This window comes from Atractosteus spatula, chromosome 5 (genome assembly GCF_055471065.1).
Source record: "Atractosteus spatula isolate fAtrSpa1 chromosome 5, fAtrSpa1.hap1, whole genome shotgun sequence".
Classification (NCBI taxonomy): Eukaryota; Metazoa; Chordata; class Actinopteri; order Semionotiformes; family Lepisosteidae; genus Atractosteus; species Atractosteus spatula.
Genome location: NC_142710.1, coordinates 31,909,440 through 31,929,656, shown reverse-complemented (window position 1 = coordinate 31,929,656; position 20,217 = coordinate 31,909,440). Strand labels below are relative to the sequence as shown.

Sequence of the window (20,217 nt, the reverse complement as noted above, 5' to 3'; positions counted from 1 at the left end):
TCAGACACCCCCACACTGTTTGATTTTTATTATATTTCATGTTCAATTGGTCACACTTCAGTTAACACCTGAATACAGAATTACCAGGTAGAGGGAAACTGGTCCCTACAGATTTTTTTAGGAGCTGGAAGTTAAAAAGACAACTAAAATCATCTGAATTTTGAATTAACACTCATCACTTGGTTTGAAAACTAGTCTACCAGGACAAGATTTCGGAACCACTGACTTTAGCAATGCTGCTTGGAAAAGTTACCTTCAGCCATAAGGGACACCATAGAATTGTTAACTTCATACACTAGAAATATAATACACATATTCATGGAACATTCCAAAAGGAATATCACGCATCTTTATCAAAGACTCAAAAAACTATTTACCCAGGTTAATATCCTGATATCCCTCAGTGGCGTCACAAGTCTTAATTATGGTTAATCTTGAACTACCTAATAATAACAACTTATTGTTATTATCAATGTACACTTTGCTTTACCAACACATGACATCAATCTGGTACCACTGTATGCACAGTAAAATAATTATAAATTCTGTTGATATTCAATGAACTGTGCATTTTCAGCCACTGTACTGTTAGTTTTTTTATCTCTTCTGTCTCTCAAATAATGGCCTTATGTTTTGAAAAGTTTTGTGTATTGAAGAGTTTTCAAACTATCTTCTCAAGTGTTTTATTGATTTTGTAGCCTGCAATGTGGAAAGTCACCTTTATGAAGGACAGCTGGACAGGCTGCTCACAAAACTCAAGGGAAGCAGTGTCTCATTAGTGAATATAATATCTGAACAGAAGGAGTACAGTGGTCTGTATATGACAGACAGCAAAAGAGAGGGTGAAGCTGGCACATCATTTAATTGCACTTGCAGGGAATAATAAGTGGAGTGGAATGCTAGTTACTGAAATCACCAAGCAGAGCTGCTGGAGGGAGTCAGGATGTCAGTGTTTTAATGAACAGTTTACATTTTTTTCATTTTTTGTTAGGTGGTGTTATTTTTTATTATTTGTAATGTTGCAAGCCCTGTTCATAAATACAGTAGCACTTTTCACAGTGATAAGTAATGCAGAATTCAATTATATAAACTTTATACACCTCATTCAGAAGTCATGGAATAGTTTAACTATGATCCTCAACACAGGTATGAGACACTCTTTATATACTGTAGGTTCAAAAAGCTGGTTGCATACATACATTTTATTAAGTTACTGTACGTAAGGTGTTGCTTTTAATTTCTAGATAAATGTCAAGCAGCAGACAGCAGTATTAATATGATACTTAAATACAAATTACACTACTCAAATTTATCATTTTTATAACTTTGTTATATGAATAGGCGGTCCTGTTTTTGCAAATGTTATCTTCAGTAAACTTTAAACCATGCTATATTATTCATCCATATATAATACAAGCAAAACCTTGTAGTTCCATGATCAGAGACAGTGCTGAAGTATATAATGTAATTTGTATTAGGAATAATCTGACATTTATTAATATAATTAATATCCTAGTCCACTGCCAGACAGCTTAATGGTTAATAATAAGGCTAGCAGATAAAAAAAAAGTTTAATTCCCTCACATCTGTCCTTTAAGTGCTTTACATTTATGGATACCTTTGTATCACATGATAGTACTAGATTTATCTGTATAAAAAGATGGAAATGGCATGGAAATTTTACAGATAAAAAATGCAATTTATCTAAACAAAAAGCCAAAAAAATTCATGTATAGAACCTCAGCATGCCCCCATTTTAATAAATGGCTGAAAATATACTTATTTTCCAATCAACATCAATTGGAATCATTTTTCACCAAGGTGTTCAGAAATATTTCCATCATGTTCAACAAAAATAAATCAGATTTCCCACACATGATTCATTCAGTATTCAACACCAATTCAAAACATTTTAAAAAACAGATGAAAATATTTGATATTCTGGTTTTTATGTAGTCATCCAAACTGAAGAGCAGTAATTTAGATAACAGTTGTCTTGATATGAATCATTAAGCCATCCATGCAAGTCATATTTACCAACGTTGTGTCCTGTGGTTCCTCCACAGCCACATGCTGAAATTTACAAGAAGATTGCAGCGTGTTATAGACTTGATTTCCAAGCCATTCAAACCCTTTATTGTAAATACATTAAGGCAAATATCTTTTAGTACCTCATGTAATTCTGCTTATTTCCATTTCTCTTCTCCTGCCATGTGGTGCTAATTTGTCTTGTTGTCTTGTTTACATTTTTTTAAGATTTGATCATCACATATTGCACTATTTTCATTCATGGTTTAATCACAGCCAGAAATCACTGTCTGAAGAACGACAGCTCAGTCGTGAAATTAGTACATTAGTATAAGCGACGTGTTCCCCCATTTTATTGATATGCATTCATTGAAAAATGAATTGCCACTCAGCCTTCAGCTGCGAAAAGCAACCAGATGAGTAACAGTATGATTAGAGCACACCAACACAGTTATTCAGTACTGTACCTGGCTGTACAAGGATATTCCAGGTAAAACCTGAACAGAGTGAAAGAAAAATTAAAACAGGAAACTGCAGAGCACAGTGAAGTGTAGGAGGGAAGCAGGTTAGAGATGTGATTGATTAAAGGCTTAGTAACACTGAAATGTAACAAAACTTGGCATAAGGTTTTGCAATGAGTCACTAAAGATCCTGCTGCAAAATTAAGCAAACATACAATCCTCAGCGAAGATAATGGCCACAGAGGTTGGACAAAGGTTGCACACTCCTTCTCTCTGCAAATAAAAGCCTTTACAGTACCTCCAATTCCAAGTCCTGGGGCTCATCATCGGAGAGGGGGATCACGGCAATCTTGGTTATTTTGTACACTTCATGGTCACCGGGGAGTTTGCCAACCAAAGCTCTCTGACGGATTAGGATAAGGCCTAGAGGGAGGTCTACAGGGAGGAAGAGAAAGAATGAAATTCAATCATGGCGACCACATTGCATATAGCAAGTTTCATCAAGATGTTAATTTCTCCTGTTTGAGGAATATAGGATCAAAAACACACGGTCAAAAAGTCACCAGAATGCATACACCAAAGGCCCAAAAGGAACACTTTTGAGACAGCTGCCTAAAAACCATTAAAACCACTTATATTTACCATCACCTGCCCATCCATTTGAAAAACTGAAAATCGTGCATTTTTTGACTAAAAACATGCCACAAGACTGCCAACTTCAATTTTGTAAAGACATTTAGAAATAAAAACACTTAATTCTAAGTACATTTACTGCAATTGGCTGAATTGCCTGTACAAGCTAAATCCAGCTTTACAATTCATTTCAATCTTCTTGAATAAACACACCACACATGGATATATATTTACATTTTTCCGGCATAGCATTAAAAGCATTTCTTTGTGTTTTGAAAAGTTTCTACTCTGATCTGACTGCAATACCTTGCACCTGAAAAAGATCAAAGAAATGCAAAATAACCAACTTGACTGTGACTTTGTACTGTACACAACTCGGAAAGGGGAAAGCTGTCATCTTGTACAATGTCATCTGGTGTGTAGAACATGTAAAAAAACTGCCACACAAACTACACTCACTCTAATCTCCCTCGCAGGATAAAGCACTCAGTGTTAAAAATGATTCAGATTTGTACCTCGATGCTGCTGGTGCCTTTTTCAATCTTAAAGACAGAATTTTCCAAATCTGGTATTTTTACAGTTCAGTTGTCACAAAAATGAAGACTAAAAAACAATGGGTCAGGCTAAAGGAAGCATAACAACTAATTTTCAAATGCACTTTTAGATTGTGTCCTGCTCCTGCCCTAAGGTAAACAACTCCACTAGTGACACTACTCCACTGTCCTGTGCACATTTTAAAGGAAACCAACAATCTCTTGCTCAAAACCACAGGGTATGATGTTCTAAAGAGTAAAATCCTAATGGTTTTGAAATAATTCATACCCTTAAGTATGGTATTTTTAAAAATATTATGGTTTATAATATTATGGTTATAACATAAAAGGATTATATTGTAACCTAAAAGAATAGTGTATCAAGCATGATTAACAAATGTTATTTTTGAAAGAATAACATAATATTAAAGGATTAATATAATATTGAATTTTAACAAAGTGGCATTATTCTTCTGTTCTTTAGGCCACTAATGTCCTGCTGTCTTGCAGGACTGCCTCAGTCATTACTGGAGTAGACTTCTTTTGTGAAGGCATACAAAAATCTCAAGAGAAAAAATTGTGCTTAAAACAATGTCAACAACAGGTCATCTTGCTCTGCAGAGAGCTGTTAAATGTGAAGTAGGTAAACTTTTTAAATCTGCATTCTTCGGTTAGAAAGATCAAATTTTAACTAAATGTGTTCCTTGTTAAATGTGCTATGTTTTAAATGTGTACCTAAATATGTTTTATTTAGAAAGAGAGAGAAACCAGCCTCTGAATGAATGTAAGCAAAATCCATTTTGTCTACAGATTAAGATAACAATTGGCATACAGTGTCTGGAGATTAGATCTGTATCTAATCGTTATCACATTCAGTGCCTCAGTCATACTATAAAAACTGTCTTTAAAGGAAATATAAATAAGACAAAATCACTCGCCAAAATGTAGAATAGCATTTAATGCTATATTGTACTTAAAGCAAGCAAGTTAATTCATATGTGCAAGCCAGGTTAAAAACAGGTTATGATCGAGTAAGAAATGGAGAGTTAAAATTAAAGTAGCAGCCTACTGTATTTTCCAAACTCTGAACACCAAGTTCCTGAATGAATCACTGCACATTCAGGATTAGTCACATCTAAATAAAACTGAGTAACTGTAGAATACTCCAGCAGAAATAAACAAAATTAAAAAAAAACTGTAGTTTCCTCTGATTCAGTAAACACTCCAGTAACTACACCTTGTACTGAAGGATTCCCACCATGAACAAACATTTTAACAACTAGCAGATATAAAAATGCATCTGTCACTGGAAATAAATGATTTATCATAATTAATGTTTCATAAAGACATTTTTGAGTTAAGCACAAAAGACAAAAGAGTATCTTTTTTATATAGTAAAATCATAAAATCTTTGAAAAATATGAATGCAATTAAAATGCATAAACATTCTTCAGGTAGCACGGTGGTGCAGTGGTCAGCACTATTGCCTCACAGTGCTGAAGCCCTGGGTTCAATTCCTGCTTGTGTTTCTTCCAGGTGCTCGGGTTTCCTCCCACAATCCAAAGACATACTGTTAGGTTAACTGGATTTTGGGGAAATTTGCCCATGTGTGAGTGTGTGCATGTCCTTGTCTGTGTGTGCCTTACAATGGACTGGTGTCCCATCCAGGTTGTATCCTGCCTCGCTCCTAATTAGGGCTGGACGATATGGCCAAAAACATTACCACGATAAAAATTTTCATATCAGTCGATATCGATAATTATCACTATAAATGTCAAATCTTTATTTCTTTCAAGTTTAAAGGCAGATTTTTTCTCCTGAGTGAAAGTTGAAGAAACCAGACAGTTAATTGATAAATTAAACAACTCTTTATTTTAAGAACACAACAAACACTTGCCAAACAGCAGAAACATTAAACAAATCTGAGGTAGAGAGTATTCAAGTCTTTTTTATGTCGAAATATGCATGAGTAAAATTTACAAAATAAATATCTTAATAGAAAAATTAAATACTGCAGTGTGATAAAACACACATAGAAGATGGCTCAGACAGACTACAAAGTTTAAAGTGCTCTGTTTTATGTCTGATCGTAAAAAGCCAAAATATCTCCAAATTACCGAAGTTGAATGACCTTTTCTGTCGACGATGTCATCATCCTTCATACTGGCCGTTGGCAGCACTACATTTGCTTCAGTGTCGCTCATTCCTCCGCTCTAACTACAATCCTGTCAGCCACCACCGTGTGGGTAAACAACACCGCGTTAGCTGCCCAGTCTGCAACACGCTTGCGCACTCGCGCAGTATTTTGTGAGCATGCGCATATCATGCGCGAAGCATAAACATATATATCGAACATTTATCGAACTTTTGTTAAAATTATATCGAATAAAATTATATCGCGATAATTATTGTTATCGAATTATCGCCCAGCACTACTCCTAATGCTTGCTGGGATAGGCTCTGGCTCCTTCACGTGGATGGATAAACATAATTCAGGCTTGGACAACTTGGACAGCCGGTAATGACAATGTTTCTGAGCACTAAAGAACAAATTTTGCACAGTAAAGAATGAATTATACACAGTATTGAAGAAGAGATGAAAACTTATTTTTCATAAAATGTGTTTACTTAAAGTAATGAGATGAACAGTTTTACACAGGAAACTGCTACAATTTAGACTACAATAAGGTAGAGTGGCTAACTCACACATTGTTCCAGATGAAAAGCCAATCATAAAAATGGCTAACTACTAAATCTGTTTATTTTCCTTAATAGTACATTTTTTGTAAACAAGGACTGATATATTGAGAGACTATGTAGAACTATCATTACAGCACTACCCCGCTTGTTCTGTAAGCATTATGATTCAAAGGTCAACAACTTCAATCCAGACTTAACAGAGCTGAAGACTGTGGATAGGATGCTCTTTTTAGATTTTTGAACTCCAGCCAGAGGGCACAAAATCACCAAGCATTGATGTAGTTCTCAGACGTTTAAAGCAAGATTTTCTGGGTTACCCCACATGGAGAGCAACTAGTCTAAAAACCATCTCCATGGTTCCAGTATTGTTCCAGCAACAACATATTGGCCCTGTAGATCATAAGAAATAACAAGAGTAGGAAGAGTCAACATCACTTAAACGCCCTCCAGATGACAGATGGATCACAGTTGTATGATTTGTGAGGTATAATTAAGATGCATATTAAGGATATTTCAATGAATTAACACACAGTATACCTATATTTTCAAATGACAGGATGTGTGTCTGTACCAAATAGGATTGTTCCTTCAGACAATTACCATGATTTGACAGTCTCTGCCTCTCTGTAACATCAATAAGAGCTGCAGACAGTGTGACATTGATCTGTTGTTACTAATGTGCCTCCTCCAGAGATTCACCTAACAGAGAACAAAACATTGTATTTATGGCCACTAATGTGGCTACATTAAGGGGAGCACGATACTGTTGCATGATCCTACAGTGGTCTTCTGCATTATTTTAAAATTACTGTATGTACAGGTTTATAATGCCATTCAGATGGTGTCAGTTTGTTTCGGAAACACTGATACTGTACTCAGATTTCAGGAGACCTTTTTTGTAAGCCATTTATACTTGTTAAAAATAAATTTGACACCACAAAAACGCTTGGATGGGTGGTATATCAATCTATAGAAAAAAGGGATTTATTTCTATTGATCTTACACTACATACACTCTGAACCCATTAATAGTTACATAAAGCAAGTGAGACTCACTTATTATCAAAATTATATTTACTGTAGGTAATTTATGTCCTGTACACAACAAAAACTTTGTTTAGTTTTGACAGTAATCAAATAATTTATACAGGTTAAAAAACTTAGTATAAAAATACCTAGTATAATCTACAACCAACAAAAATCCATGCATTCAATAACAATTTGCAAAACCAGGGACACTCATATTTCATCACATCCTTTATAAAGGATACTAAGTAAAATAAGGAATCTAAAAGGAATTTAGGAAAGTGTTCAGACCCAATATCAAAACAAGATGATAAAAATATCCAGCTTTGTCATACACTTTTCTAATCAATACTCCAATTTCTTGGTGAAGGATGATGAACAATGTTGCACAGAAATTTGAAGATTTTTACAAGTAATAAATATACATGCTGCATACTGTATTTATTCAGTGAAGGAAAAGGTCAAGCATTTTTCTTGTTTCTTACATTGTGTGAACCTAGAGGTAAACCGGAAGAGTATACAAGGTATTGGTTTGTAGGATTAAGTATTGAAAGGGAAAATTGAAGTCTGTATTATGAGTAAATCTTCAGTCTAAATTGAAAGCCCTATAATTCCTATTACTGAAGTGAAAAGACCGAGGTGAAAAGAAAGCGATCAATATCTCTAAACGTGGAAATTGTTTACTAGTAAAAAAAAGTGCTTTGATATCAGTTCTCTTGGTTTTACACCTTATATTTTGAAGAAAATGTACTATAATTAGTCATATCTAGTGGACTGAAAACTGTTGTGCTGCCAACAGAATATCCATCAAGAATAAATGTACTTTGGTTTTCCTACACGGGCAGCTTTCAAAAAATCATACACTATGACAAATGACTACAGCCAACAGCTGTTAAAGCATAACTGTTTTTAAAAGAGACTAAAGTAACCATATGTCAATAATATGACAGCTTCCCTCCCTTTGCTGAATGACAAGCAATGCCTTATGGGACCTGTCTCTTCCAAGCCATAAATGTTACAATTTCATCATTCTGAAATAGGACACATTACAAACATTTTCACTATTTTCATAATCACTATCAGTTCTTTTTCCTTCTTCATCACAAAATGGCTTTACAATCTTTAGAGCCCCTCTTTGTTTTATGACAGTTGCCATGACAATGACACAATCACTTGTTGTGGGGAACTAGTGCTACCTTCCCAAAATAGGCTGGTGGTGATCTGTGTATAATCTGGGTCATGAACAAAAGACAGGTGTTTGTTGAACCATGATAAAATGTTATATATTCCTTTGCAAAATTTCTTCAAAAACAACAAATGTTTACATCAATATTCTGTGAACAGAATAACTAAGTTGTATAGTATGCTGCAACAGTAAACAGACAAGAGTTTCCAAGCTGAAGCTTGAGAACGGGTACTGTAAAAGATGCCATCCTTCAGATAACATGAATACTTGGTCATTAAAGATCCTATGGCAAATATGAACCCCTGCGTGCTAGGTTTTCTTAAGATATGGCCTGCCTAGAGGTATAATAGCCTAGAATAGCCTAGAAACTCAACGTCTTCACAAACATACCATCACACATGTGACAGGAAAAAAAACAAAGCACTGCCTATGACATCTTTCTCTTTTGAGACATCCACTCTTAGAAAACAAAAACTGCATTCCCACTATTGCAAAACAACTAAGTGACAAAGGGATCATGTCCTCCATACAATACAAAATAAAGCATGAACTATGTGGTTATTTTAGTATGCATGCAAGTCATTGTACACAAGCAACAGTGTTCTCTGTACAAGAAAACACATCCACCACAGCCCAAATATCTCATTATTGGCATGGTGCAAAAGACTGATCTATTTCCTGCTGCTCTTCCCAGCTCCACGCTGAACAAACAACCTTCTAGAAGCCTCGGTGTAAAAGGGGTTCGTCTTTTAAAGGGGTTCTTCCTGTGTCTCAAGAACATAGCTCCACCTAAAGAAATGTGTTTGACCATTTCCCCTTTTTTACAGATGGTTTCTTCTAAATAGAGTACGTGGGGCTGGGTGTATTCCACTTCTCACAGGCTGCAGGTCTGTCAGTGTCTTCAGCTTGAATATATTAAAATTAAGTTAAATATTTCCTTGCTCTCAGGTAGTTGATTTAACAAACTGACTTTGCAATGTTCAAGAGCACAGTCCTGCTCCTTGACAACATTTTATGTGCTCACAGAAACACAAAAAAAGGAATATCTTCTCTCTGCAAGGTCTTAAAAAACCTAATACATATAAAATACAAAAACAATTAACAGGTCCTTGAGAAATCAACAAGATGCATTCAAGCCACAGCAGCTTTATTATTTCTTTATTCTTTATTATTTATTGCTTGTTTTCTGTGTGGCTACATCTGTAGGCCACTAATATCTAGAGCACATAAAAAAAACATTTTATTGAGAAATCTGATCCCTAGCGTGCTGCATGGTATTTAGAAAAGGCATATCAGCATTTGTAGGCCAGGCTGGAGATGGAATTTATCCCATAATTTCAAAAGGATATTTTACTATGTGCTTATTCCAAATAGAGAGAAACAGATGGACAGGCATCTGAGGTCTATGGACAACTCACAGTATTTTATATTTTATTTAATTAAAGCTTTGAGTATAAGTTAAGCCTATATGGTAAAAGGTAAGGGAATACAGTAACAGGATGGATTAAAATACAGAAGAAAATTCTAAAAAAACAAAACCCCCCAAAAGAATGTGAGAAAATCGTGTTAAAGATCAGAAAAAACAGCTTACAAATAAGACCAAATTCATTGTCAATATAAGGCATGGAACATAACATCTAAACTAATTTCCCAGAGGCAAAAAGGGAAGCATTCAAGGTCACTTCATTTTAGTACATCTTTATTTTTATCATTCCCCAGGGCCATGCAATATATTGTATTACGCATTTAATTTCGGTCTTCCAGTGAGTTCAGATTTTTCAGTTGTAAGACCAGAAATGTTCACATACATTTTTTGGTACCTCCAAGTTTAATTTCAATGCAGGTTTTGTAATAAATATTAGTAAAAAAAACACTTCATTGTTTTCACAACTCTGATAGCAAAGAAAACAGACTTACAGTATATACGGAAAGTTTTCTGAAAACAGAAAGAACTATGACAGCAGAAGAGACAATTGGGAGTTTAGAAATTTACTCTTCAAAATTATTCTCACATTACTGCTCCATCATCATCATTATTATCTGTTATTATATAGATATCCTGTGCCTGTTGTATTGTAAAGTACCTTATAAACACAGCTTTCAGCAAATGCATACTGTAGGTTTTATAATGTGCAATACATATCGTAGTTTTCCAATCTTATTTTGAAACTGATCACTTGTTTTGTTAAACTTCCACAATAAGGTAATGTGTAACTCTCCTATTGCATGTTACTATGGTCTATGAAAAAAGATTCCCTGTAAAGCCCTAGGACTAGGTAAAAAAAGCACTCCATTAAAGAAAAAACAATAACATAATTAAGTAAAAATAAAAAACAACCTATTGATCAGAGTTAAAAATAACCTTCCACTGTTTAGATTCAGGGATTTATATCCTAAGGCATATCAAATGTTTGAGAATTTAGCTCTCCTGACAAGAACTATATTAAAAGCAATTAAATATTAAAAAAAAGTAAACATTCACACATTCTTTACTTTACCTACAGTATTATGCTAATGCTGTCATTAGTCAAAGGCAGTCTTGCAAAGGAACGCAGGCCTGTGTAATAGAATTTTTCAAGTAAGTGCAGCGGACTAGTCAGTGAAGTCAGTCTAAGTGGACCCACAGGAGCTAATTACTGCAGAAATATTTCAGAGGAAGTCCAGGCCCTGGCTCGGCACATCTCTGAAATCTCTAGATGTTAAGACGAGAAAAGACACCTAGACGAAAACAAATTAAAAAGACTTGTAGAGTGTACATCACAATTGATCCCAGAGGTTCAGCCCTCCTGTCCTCACCACTGGATGTAGAAACAGGCAAGCTAGGGGATTGCTGTGCAGGTGAAATATGGTGGAGGGTTCATTCTCCAGTCTGTTATGTGAGCCATAAAGCTCTGGATTTACTCTGAGCCATGCCAGCTAACATGGCTCTGGTGAAGCTGGCTGGTCCAATCACCCAGAAAGCAGGCAGTCGAAGACTACAGAAACCTTAGCAACCTGACTTGCTTTCAAAGTTGTGCAGTAATGCATGCATGATAGTCTGTTTACTTTTCAGCAGCATTGGATCAAGAGCTGTTTTATTTCTAGTCACAGAAAAATAGATTTCTTTGTGTCTGTGTGGCAACAAACATTATACACTTGAATAAAAAAGAAGTTCTTTTAAACCACACAATTTAACTAAATTTCATGACTTTATGCAACATGCGGATTGTCGTAGAGGAATTCATACATGAAAAGAAAAACCTGCCTCAAAATCCAGTTCCTCCTTGTAAAAGTGAACGAACTGGAAATTAAACTACAGGAACTGAGAGAATACCAAGAAATGGAGGAACTATAAAAATCACAAGTTCATAGAAGTGTGCGAATAATCAGAGCTACAGCAATGGGAAGCTGAAAGGAGCTGCTCCCAGGTAGTTTAATGGAAATTTACAGCTGCCTATCCTTAATACCACTTTACTTTCACATCAATCAATTGTGCTTCAATCCAGGACATGGAAACATGAAGACCTGGAAGCTCAGGGGAGCAGCTGCCAGAACACAATTAAAACAGATTCTGAAGTTTGGACATGAGTCCAAACAACTTCTAGCAGTGCCAGTGCCACCATAAAAGGCAAAAAAGAGAAACAGTTGCTGCTGAAGATTATACTCTTAAAAAAAAACTAGGAAGTAAAAACCAAGGACCCAAGTAATAAAAGACAGTACTCTGTCTCGAAGGCATCTTGCAGGCCAGCCTTGTCTTCAGGGTAGGTTGGCTTCTACAAAATGCAGGCAAAGATCCAGTTGTTCACATTGAGACAAACAACACTGGCATGAACAGCACTCTTCCATTACGTAAAAAATTTAAAGAGCTTGAAAAGAAGTTCTCAGAAAAGACTATCAGCTTGGGGCAAGAACCTACAAAGAAATATAGGTTTCTCTTTCTTCATTTCGCATTTAAACTAAGACAGAAAAGAAGAGAATCCAAGCAAAATAGAACCAAAATGCAAACTCCAGGAGGAAAAACAAAACGTCCAAGGACCACATAATATCCTAAATGCCAGGAGTGTTGTGAACAAATTACAAACAAGAGAAATTCTTGCATTAACAAGCAATTACAATGTAAATTGAAATCACTGAAACATGGCTAACAGAGAGTGATGGTGATAAATACAACAGTGGTGGATATGCCGCATCCGTAAGACAGAGAACAGGTGGATGTGTGGCATTATAGTTCAAAAAGAACATTCAGTGATGAGAACCAAGTGATTTACCGAGTTGAATTTGTGTCAGTCCTAACATTTTTCATCTAGACTATCCATCCACTTTCTAACCACTTTATGAATACAGTCACAGGAGAGCCAGAGCCTATGCTGACAAGGCATGATATACCTGAGATGGGAAAAAAGTCCATAACAGGGAATATTCAGACACAAACAAGCTCACACTCACACTCGAGTCAATTTTCTCAGAAGCCATTTAACCTGCCAGTATGTCTTTTGACTGTAGGAGGAAACCAGAGTTCCAAAAGAAAGGCATGTGAACAAGGGGAGAACACACAAAATCCATGCAGATAGCACCCCAGGAATTCAACAATGCTACCCTCTCTACTACCATGCCGGCCCCATTTAGACCAAAAAGTTCCAATGTTGTCTTGTCTGACCACAACATCTTTCGCCTTGTTTGCAGTATCACTAAAGTGCTTTGTTGCCAACTCCATACGGGATGTTTTTTATAGTTCCATACAAGCCCTCTTTTTCGAGTGACTGGGATATTGCCTAAAGGCAGGAGGAATTGTAAATATTAGGATCTGCAACGGAAATTTAAAAAGATTTAGATGAAATTCAAGGTAAACGGATGGGATTCAAATACACACAAGTGCAGAGGGTTACATGCTTGTAGCAAAAAAACTAGTCATAAAATGGGAAAACACCGAATGTGAAGATACTAGCTGTGAAAAAGATTTAGAAGTTTATGGACATCTTTTTCATCGAGACAACGCAGAGAAACAAAACATGCAAACATCTTCAAAAGACATAATTAAAAGCATAGAAATTATAATCAAAGAATGTTACATTGTGATTGTTCAACAAATTAATAACTTACTATATACAATTTTGGTCAATACAATACAAAAATGATTGCTGCTGAAGAAAGATATAAGATGTGAAAAAGGGGTTAAGTGATTTCTTTCTGCACAAAGACTTCTTGTAACACAAGACATTCCATGCTTAGGCACCTTGGAGTTATGGTGGGATGGGAGTTAATTGATATGAAATTCCAAGTGCAAGATAAAGACCCCCCCTAACGAAGGAAAGATAAAACCGACCATCAAAAGTGTTCAAGGTCTTGGGAATGTCCAAACATAGGGGCCCCCCCATTACTATGGTTACAATTTGCGTCCGTAGCGGGTGAAATTTGCTATATAAACTGGAAGTTTTGTATCTATATTTTGAACAATACTGTAACGCCCTCGCCCGGTGGTGAGGAGGAAGCGCACCTAGGCGCTCATAGTACCGCTGGGCAGGCTGGGAGTTGTAGCCGGGGAGAGTCCGAGGGTCAGCACGATGACCAGCAGCTGACCCTGCATATGTAAATAGTGTCATAGCAGTTTTAGTGTCTGGTGTAGCCATATAGGTGGATAGCCTGTTGTTAAGACGGACCACCCTAACGATGTGTACGTGTTCGTCAGTCTCCTCATGTGGGATATATTCTGTGTGTCGGTCAGAAGAATAAAACCTGTCGCTTGGTTCACTAATCGCGTCTCCACTAGTCCTTTGTCCTGAAAGAACCTGTATACGCTACAATACTTTGGTCTTATTGTTCCTTGCATGCAATAAACTCAGTTACTCAAACGTCATCTCGGGTTCTAGAACTTATTTGTCTGTTACTACACTGCTCTAGAAATAGACCAGGTACACTGCCATGCACAAAGGAATGTCAGATTTTGCCAGGCTTAATTTTTGTAGTCTTTCACAGAAAAAAAAAACTACGAGTCCTGATTCAAGCATTTAAAAGGCAATGACAAAGTTGACCTGACGGATTTCTTCACACAAATGGAAACCAAGGTGAAGCGCATTTAAACTTCATTGAATAAAGGGTTGTCGGAGTCTGGAACAAGCTACTTAGTCATGTTTTTATAAGCCAATAGCATCACTTCCTTCAAGAAATGGCTAGATGAGCTCTTTGGATCAATTACTATAGCTACTGACAACCAAACAAGATGGATGTGCCAAATGGCCTCCTGTCAATTGGAATCTTTTAAGTTCTTATGGCAGTTACTGTACCTTCCTGCAGAGAGCAGCAGTTTGTAGATGAACATTGATGCCATCTATGCAGAATAAGCACTCCCACGTTTCAAACTTTTATTAGGCCAGGATGGACCCTAGATTCAGCACCTCACCTCACCCCCCCCTCTCAGTACACCTCCCTTTCCATAACCACACTGATGACAGACAAATTCAATATGAAGATAAGAAAATGGACAGAGAGTATCTTCCAAACAACTTGGAACAAGTTGATGAACTTCTCCAAACGACATCAACATAGTCAACACAGTACTTGATCTAGTCAGCCTCCGATATAAATGCCATGTCATCCATTATAAACCATTCAAGCAATATAATAAGGGTAAGTGACTATCCAATATCCTTTGGGAAAGAATTCCACAGCTTTGTGCCATAACGAGAGAAGGCCCTGTCATCCACAGAGTGTAAGTGAGCTTGGAGGACAAAAAGGAAACCAGAATCAGATGAATGAAGGTTGCAGGCTGGGCAGTAGGAAGTCAGAAAGGTACCAAGCCATGTAAAGCCTTATAACCATAGGTAAGCATGAGGATTTTGAAGTTGACACAAAACCTGATAGGAAGCCAGTGCAGTGCAAGGGCTCCAGGACCCGGTCAGGATTCTGGCTCCTGAATTCAGAACATACTGAAATGTGTTCAATGTGGATTTAGATACCCCAGCAAGGTGCAGGGCGTAAGGCATTGCAGTAATCAATTCTAGAAAAGACTAATGTACTGACCAGCATATCAACTTAGACTGAAATTCAGTCTGTACAGACAGTACCATCCTATATTTTTGCCTCAAAAAATATTAAAAAAAACATTAAATTGAGAAATAGCAGCAGTGTATACACACATTTTAAATTCTGCAATATAACAAGCATAGCCATTTTCATTAACCCAGAATAAGAAAGTTATTACTTTGCAGTCTGAAAGGCATAATAGAACACACCAAATATGAGCTGTACTAACACTTAGTCAGCAGAGTGACTTACTCTGATGTGCTCTCCCACCTCCTACACTAGCAGCTGCACAATGTAACCACATTTTCTAACTTTGCCTCACTCTGGGAAAACCAGCAGATTATTTTTCACAGCCATTTGAAAACTGACTGATAATGTAATAAAAGAAGTGTCATATACTGCTTTCTCAAGTGACTGTGCATATGGATCATTGCTTGTTAAAACACAAATAGTTTCCTTTAATGCATTTCTAATATATACAGTACAGTTCTGAAATCTAAGATATCAACAAAATATAGGAAACTATTTCTACAAAACTACTGTAAATTGTATGTTTTTTTTAAATAAAGTCACAAAAAGCAAAGACAAATTAAACAATTAACCAGTTATATACAGTACATACTAAAACTTATATACTTCATATACTTTTTTTTATAGGTTTCTTAGGCTTACTGACTATCACATGATTTTATTTTAAGGTAGCACAATAACTCTCTAAGAATGTTGATGTAACCAAGACTTCCCATCCCTACAACATGCAGGAGACCTCTCAGAAGGCAAAACAGGAAAGTAAGGCAGGACAGAATTATGGATCAGTATAATGTATGTTTCACATGCCCTGACACTAAGGAAATCTCTGTGTAAATAACATCAAGACACAGGATCAGTTTCAGGTACGGGCGTGCAAAGTTGCCACCATTTTGCAAACTTATTTTTTAGCTACCATAAGAACAGTCAACCAGATGCATCTCTGCTGAACTGATAGGAGAAGAGAGGAGTCATCGTTCAACAAAAGAATCACTTCAATCACTTCCATACTAACAGGAATTAACTTAAAATTCTGTGCATGTGTATCATGTAAACCTTTTCAAAAGCAGACCGTTAATGAACCTGGGATGTGAATCAGTATCATCTCTGCTAATTTTTCTGTAGCTTTTCTAGAATCAATTTAACCAGTTTAGAACATCTAACATTTCTATCAGACAGGTAAAAACCACAATAAAATAATGGCTAATGTAATATTTTTTTTAATCAATATTGTTCTAGTTTTTTTGCTGGTTTAGATGTGCCAATATACTGTACTAAAACAAAAATAATTTTTGGCACTCATATGAAGAACTGTATAGAGGAAGGAATCTCACAACTTTGAAAGGTTCTGTATGTTTGAGATTTTGTTTACATAGGAATAGATGCCTTAACAAATGACATCCAAGAAGAAATCAATTGAAAGATGTATTTTCCCGAGGCAGAACTACATACTATACATTAGTAAAGGGCACTTTTGATTGATGTCGGAAATGTTTACATCTCATCAATACCTTCTTTGGTATTCTACAGAACAATATTATCATAGCATAGAGTATGTTCTTACAGCTGAACTGTTATCTATAATTTATAATCCATGTGTATTTTACAACATCACCTTGCTTTCTCTCTAAGAGAATGATGTCACTCTTACTTGCGAAATCAATTTGATCCCCATGTTCCCAAAAGGTAGATTTTGATATATAATATTTTGAAAGTCACACTATAATATGAATTAAGATTCTTTTCAATTCTGTTTTGTGCAGAAAAACAAAACTGTGTCTAAAGAATGGGAAATATACTGTATAGCATCTCTGATCTGCCCATAAATAAGATAAACCACTCATGAGTATAAGCCTACAAGGAGTCCAATAAAAGAACATTAAATGACATTTCTTCATAGACTGTAATATGTTTTATTACATAGCAATAACATATGTATGTACTACAATAAAGCCATTTTATATTTGCTCTGTATGGAAAAGCATAGAACAGCAAGGTGGTGCATTGGTTAGCATTTCTGCCTCTTGGCACTGAGGCCCTGGTTTAAATTCCAGGCCTAGGCCTCTATCTGTGTGGAGTTTGTATGTTCTCCCCACATTTGCATGGATTTCCTCTAGATGCTCCAGTTTCCTCCCAGTCCAAAGACATACTAATAGGTTAGATGGCTTCTGGAAAAACTGGCCCTGGTGCAAGTATGACTGTTTGTGTGCCTTGCAATGGACTGGCATCCAGTCCAGGGTGTACAGTATCCCGCTTGGCACCTACTGCTTGCTGGGATAGGCTCCGGGTGCCCTGCTACCCTGTACTGGATGACGCAGCTAGAAAATGGATGGACTGATAGAAAAACATGTCTTTGTTCACTGTGTATCTATTTCATCAAAGAGAACCCCAAAACGTTTCAGAAAGTTGCTCAAGACTAATGGAAATGCATACAGAAAACAGTTAAAAGTCTGATTATGTGGCTAAAGAGGGCAAAAGAGTGACTTGGTTCTGAAAGACAGTGCCAAAGAATTCTCTTGGATGACTGTCTTTCTCTTTCTATATCAGTTTTACAAAGGGGAAAGGTTTAATATTTTTAAATAATTATAGTCTAAAAGCAGAATACCAATAGCACATTATTCAAGGCTCACAACATACCCTGTATAAATCACCTTGGCAGCTTTTATGTGGAAAGTCCTTATATTGAACCTCAATGATGCATACACTGTGATTTATAATTTGTAGTATATTTTCAAATGTAACAGCCAATTTATCTTTTCTGAAGTCTTCCATCAGGTCACCTTTTATACAGTACCTTTCTGTCAACTACCTGTATTTTACTGCATGACAGAAGAATGAAACGCATATTTAATCAAAGCATTTCATTCAGTGAAAACTCCCACCACACCACTTTGAGAACAAACCTGCAATCTGTCATATTTAGTTATTAGAAGTTATAAAATCTCAAAATTAGCATTTAATACTTCATCTGTCTTTGGCGTTCGAAGTTGAGAAAAAAAATCCACTTTTTAAATACCTTTGGTTAAGAAGCTCAAATAATATATTTTAAATCTGAATGAATTAGAGCAATTTTAATTTTTGTACTGGTATGGTTGTAGTCCATTAAACATGCTCGTAGAAGTAGGTTTTGTTTTAGATCCAGCATGCCAGCAAGAAGACAATACAAAATGAAAACAAAACATGAAAAAATACTATTGCTCCTTTTTCCAATAGTTTTGATAATATCTGTCATGTTTTTTCATTTCCAATAAATAATGCTGCCTCAGAAATGTCTTTTTTTCCGAATTAATACTAGGTAATTGCATTTATATGGCACTTTTCATCTTCCCAATGAGTTTTGTACATGGATATAGAGTGTGTCATTTCACCCACCACTGATGTACAGCACCTACAGTATCTGGGTTTGCCACTACATACTGTAGGAGATCAGGTGAAGCAAGAAATTACTTCACCAACTGAATTAATGGGGACCTCCAGACAGATCAGAGTGGAATTTAACCAGGCACCAGGGTTAACACCTTTGCTCTTGCACACAGCATGGGATCACGAAAAGGCCAAGGGTTTGGTTCCACACATTATTCAAAGAATGACACCTTCAACTATTTAATGTCCCCGTTACCACATACAGTATAAGCCCTGGTTTGGGAAATTCTAGTTCAGAAACCAGACCAAGCTCCATAGTCCAGCAACACCACTTGCTGAAGCTACTGTATGTGTTCTGTAAGTCTCCTTTCCCAGTACTGACCAGGCTCACTTTTTTCTTTTTTATAAGGTACTTTAAGACTCTAAGAGAAAGAAAGTGGTAAATAATTGCAAGGAATAATATTAATAAATCTTATAACTAGTTTTGCCTTTCTACCTTTTGAATAATATTACAATATTAGCAGAAAAGATGTTCAAAAAACAATATGTACTGTAATTAACGGGGGTCTCTGCACATAATTAGCAAACCTAAGCAGATGAATACTAAATGTATATGAATGTAGGTAAAATGGATACCTACAGATCATTACTGTAGAGAACTCAACCACAACTAAATTTAAACCATCAGGCTCTTCACAGCATCACTCACTGCCCGCTCTTGGCAATTTGTTTGAATCTGAAAAGAAAGTGGTAACTCATTGGGATGCCTTCACCTATTATTCTAGCAAAATTTGTTCTAATGTCAGCTCTAATACTCTGAAAGATCCTGCATGCAATGTAGTTCTGTGTGCCAGAAATTACATTCTGGCAAAGCATCAGCTTCAGAATTGTTTAATTAAGCATGGCAAAAGACGAGCATTACTCTTTTCTTACAGGAGCTTGGCAACTAACCTCATTTCCTAAATGAACAGCACTAATCTAGAACTGAAACAAAAAACAAACATAAATAATTAGACATAATTATAAACTACTGCGTTAAATTCAGTTAACCATCCCAATTTCTGGAAATGTGGTTATCCAAATACTGTGCCCTTTATCTCCAGTTCACTATACTTGCAAAGTCAGCAAAGTGTTAATGAAATTAACTTCAACAGTGTAAGACTGATATACCCAGCTAAAAAGATCACAGGCAGCACTGGATGTTACATTTTTGCATTCCAGACAGATCTGGGTTTTTGCTGAGAAAAGCATGTCTGGTATGT

At 36.1% G+C, this 20,217-nt stretch overlaps 1 protein-coding gene across 1 annotated transcript in view; it reads right to left on the bottom strand.

Annotated features, from left to right (window-relative positions):
* Positions 1-20,217, bottom strand: part of inpp5f (inositol polyphosphate-5-phosphatase F) — an 85,375-nt gene that overhangs the window by 36,884 nt on the left and 28,274 nt on the right. The window contains exon 3 of the mRNA XM_088915601.1: positions 2,788-2,924. Within this exon, the coding sequence (XP_088771727.1) occupies positions 2,788-2,924 (137 nt within the window). The remainder of the gene's footprint in view (positions 1-2,787; positions 2,925-20,217) is intronic.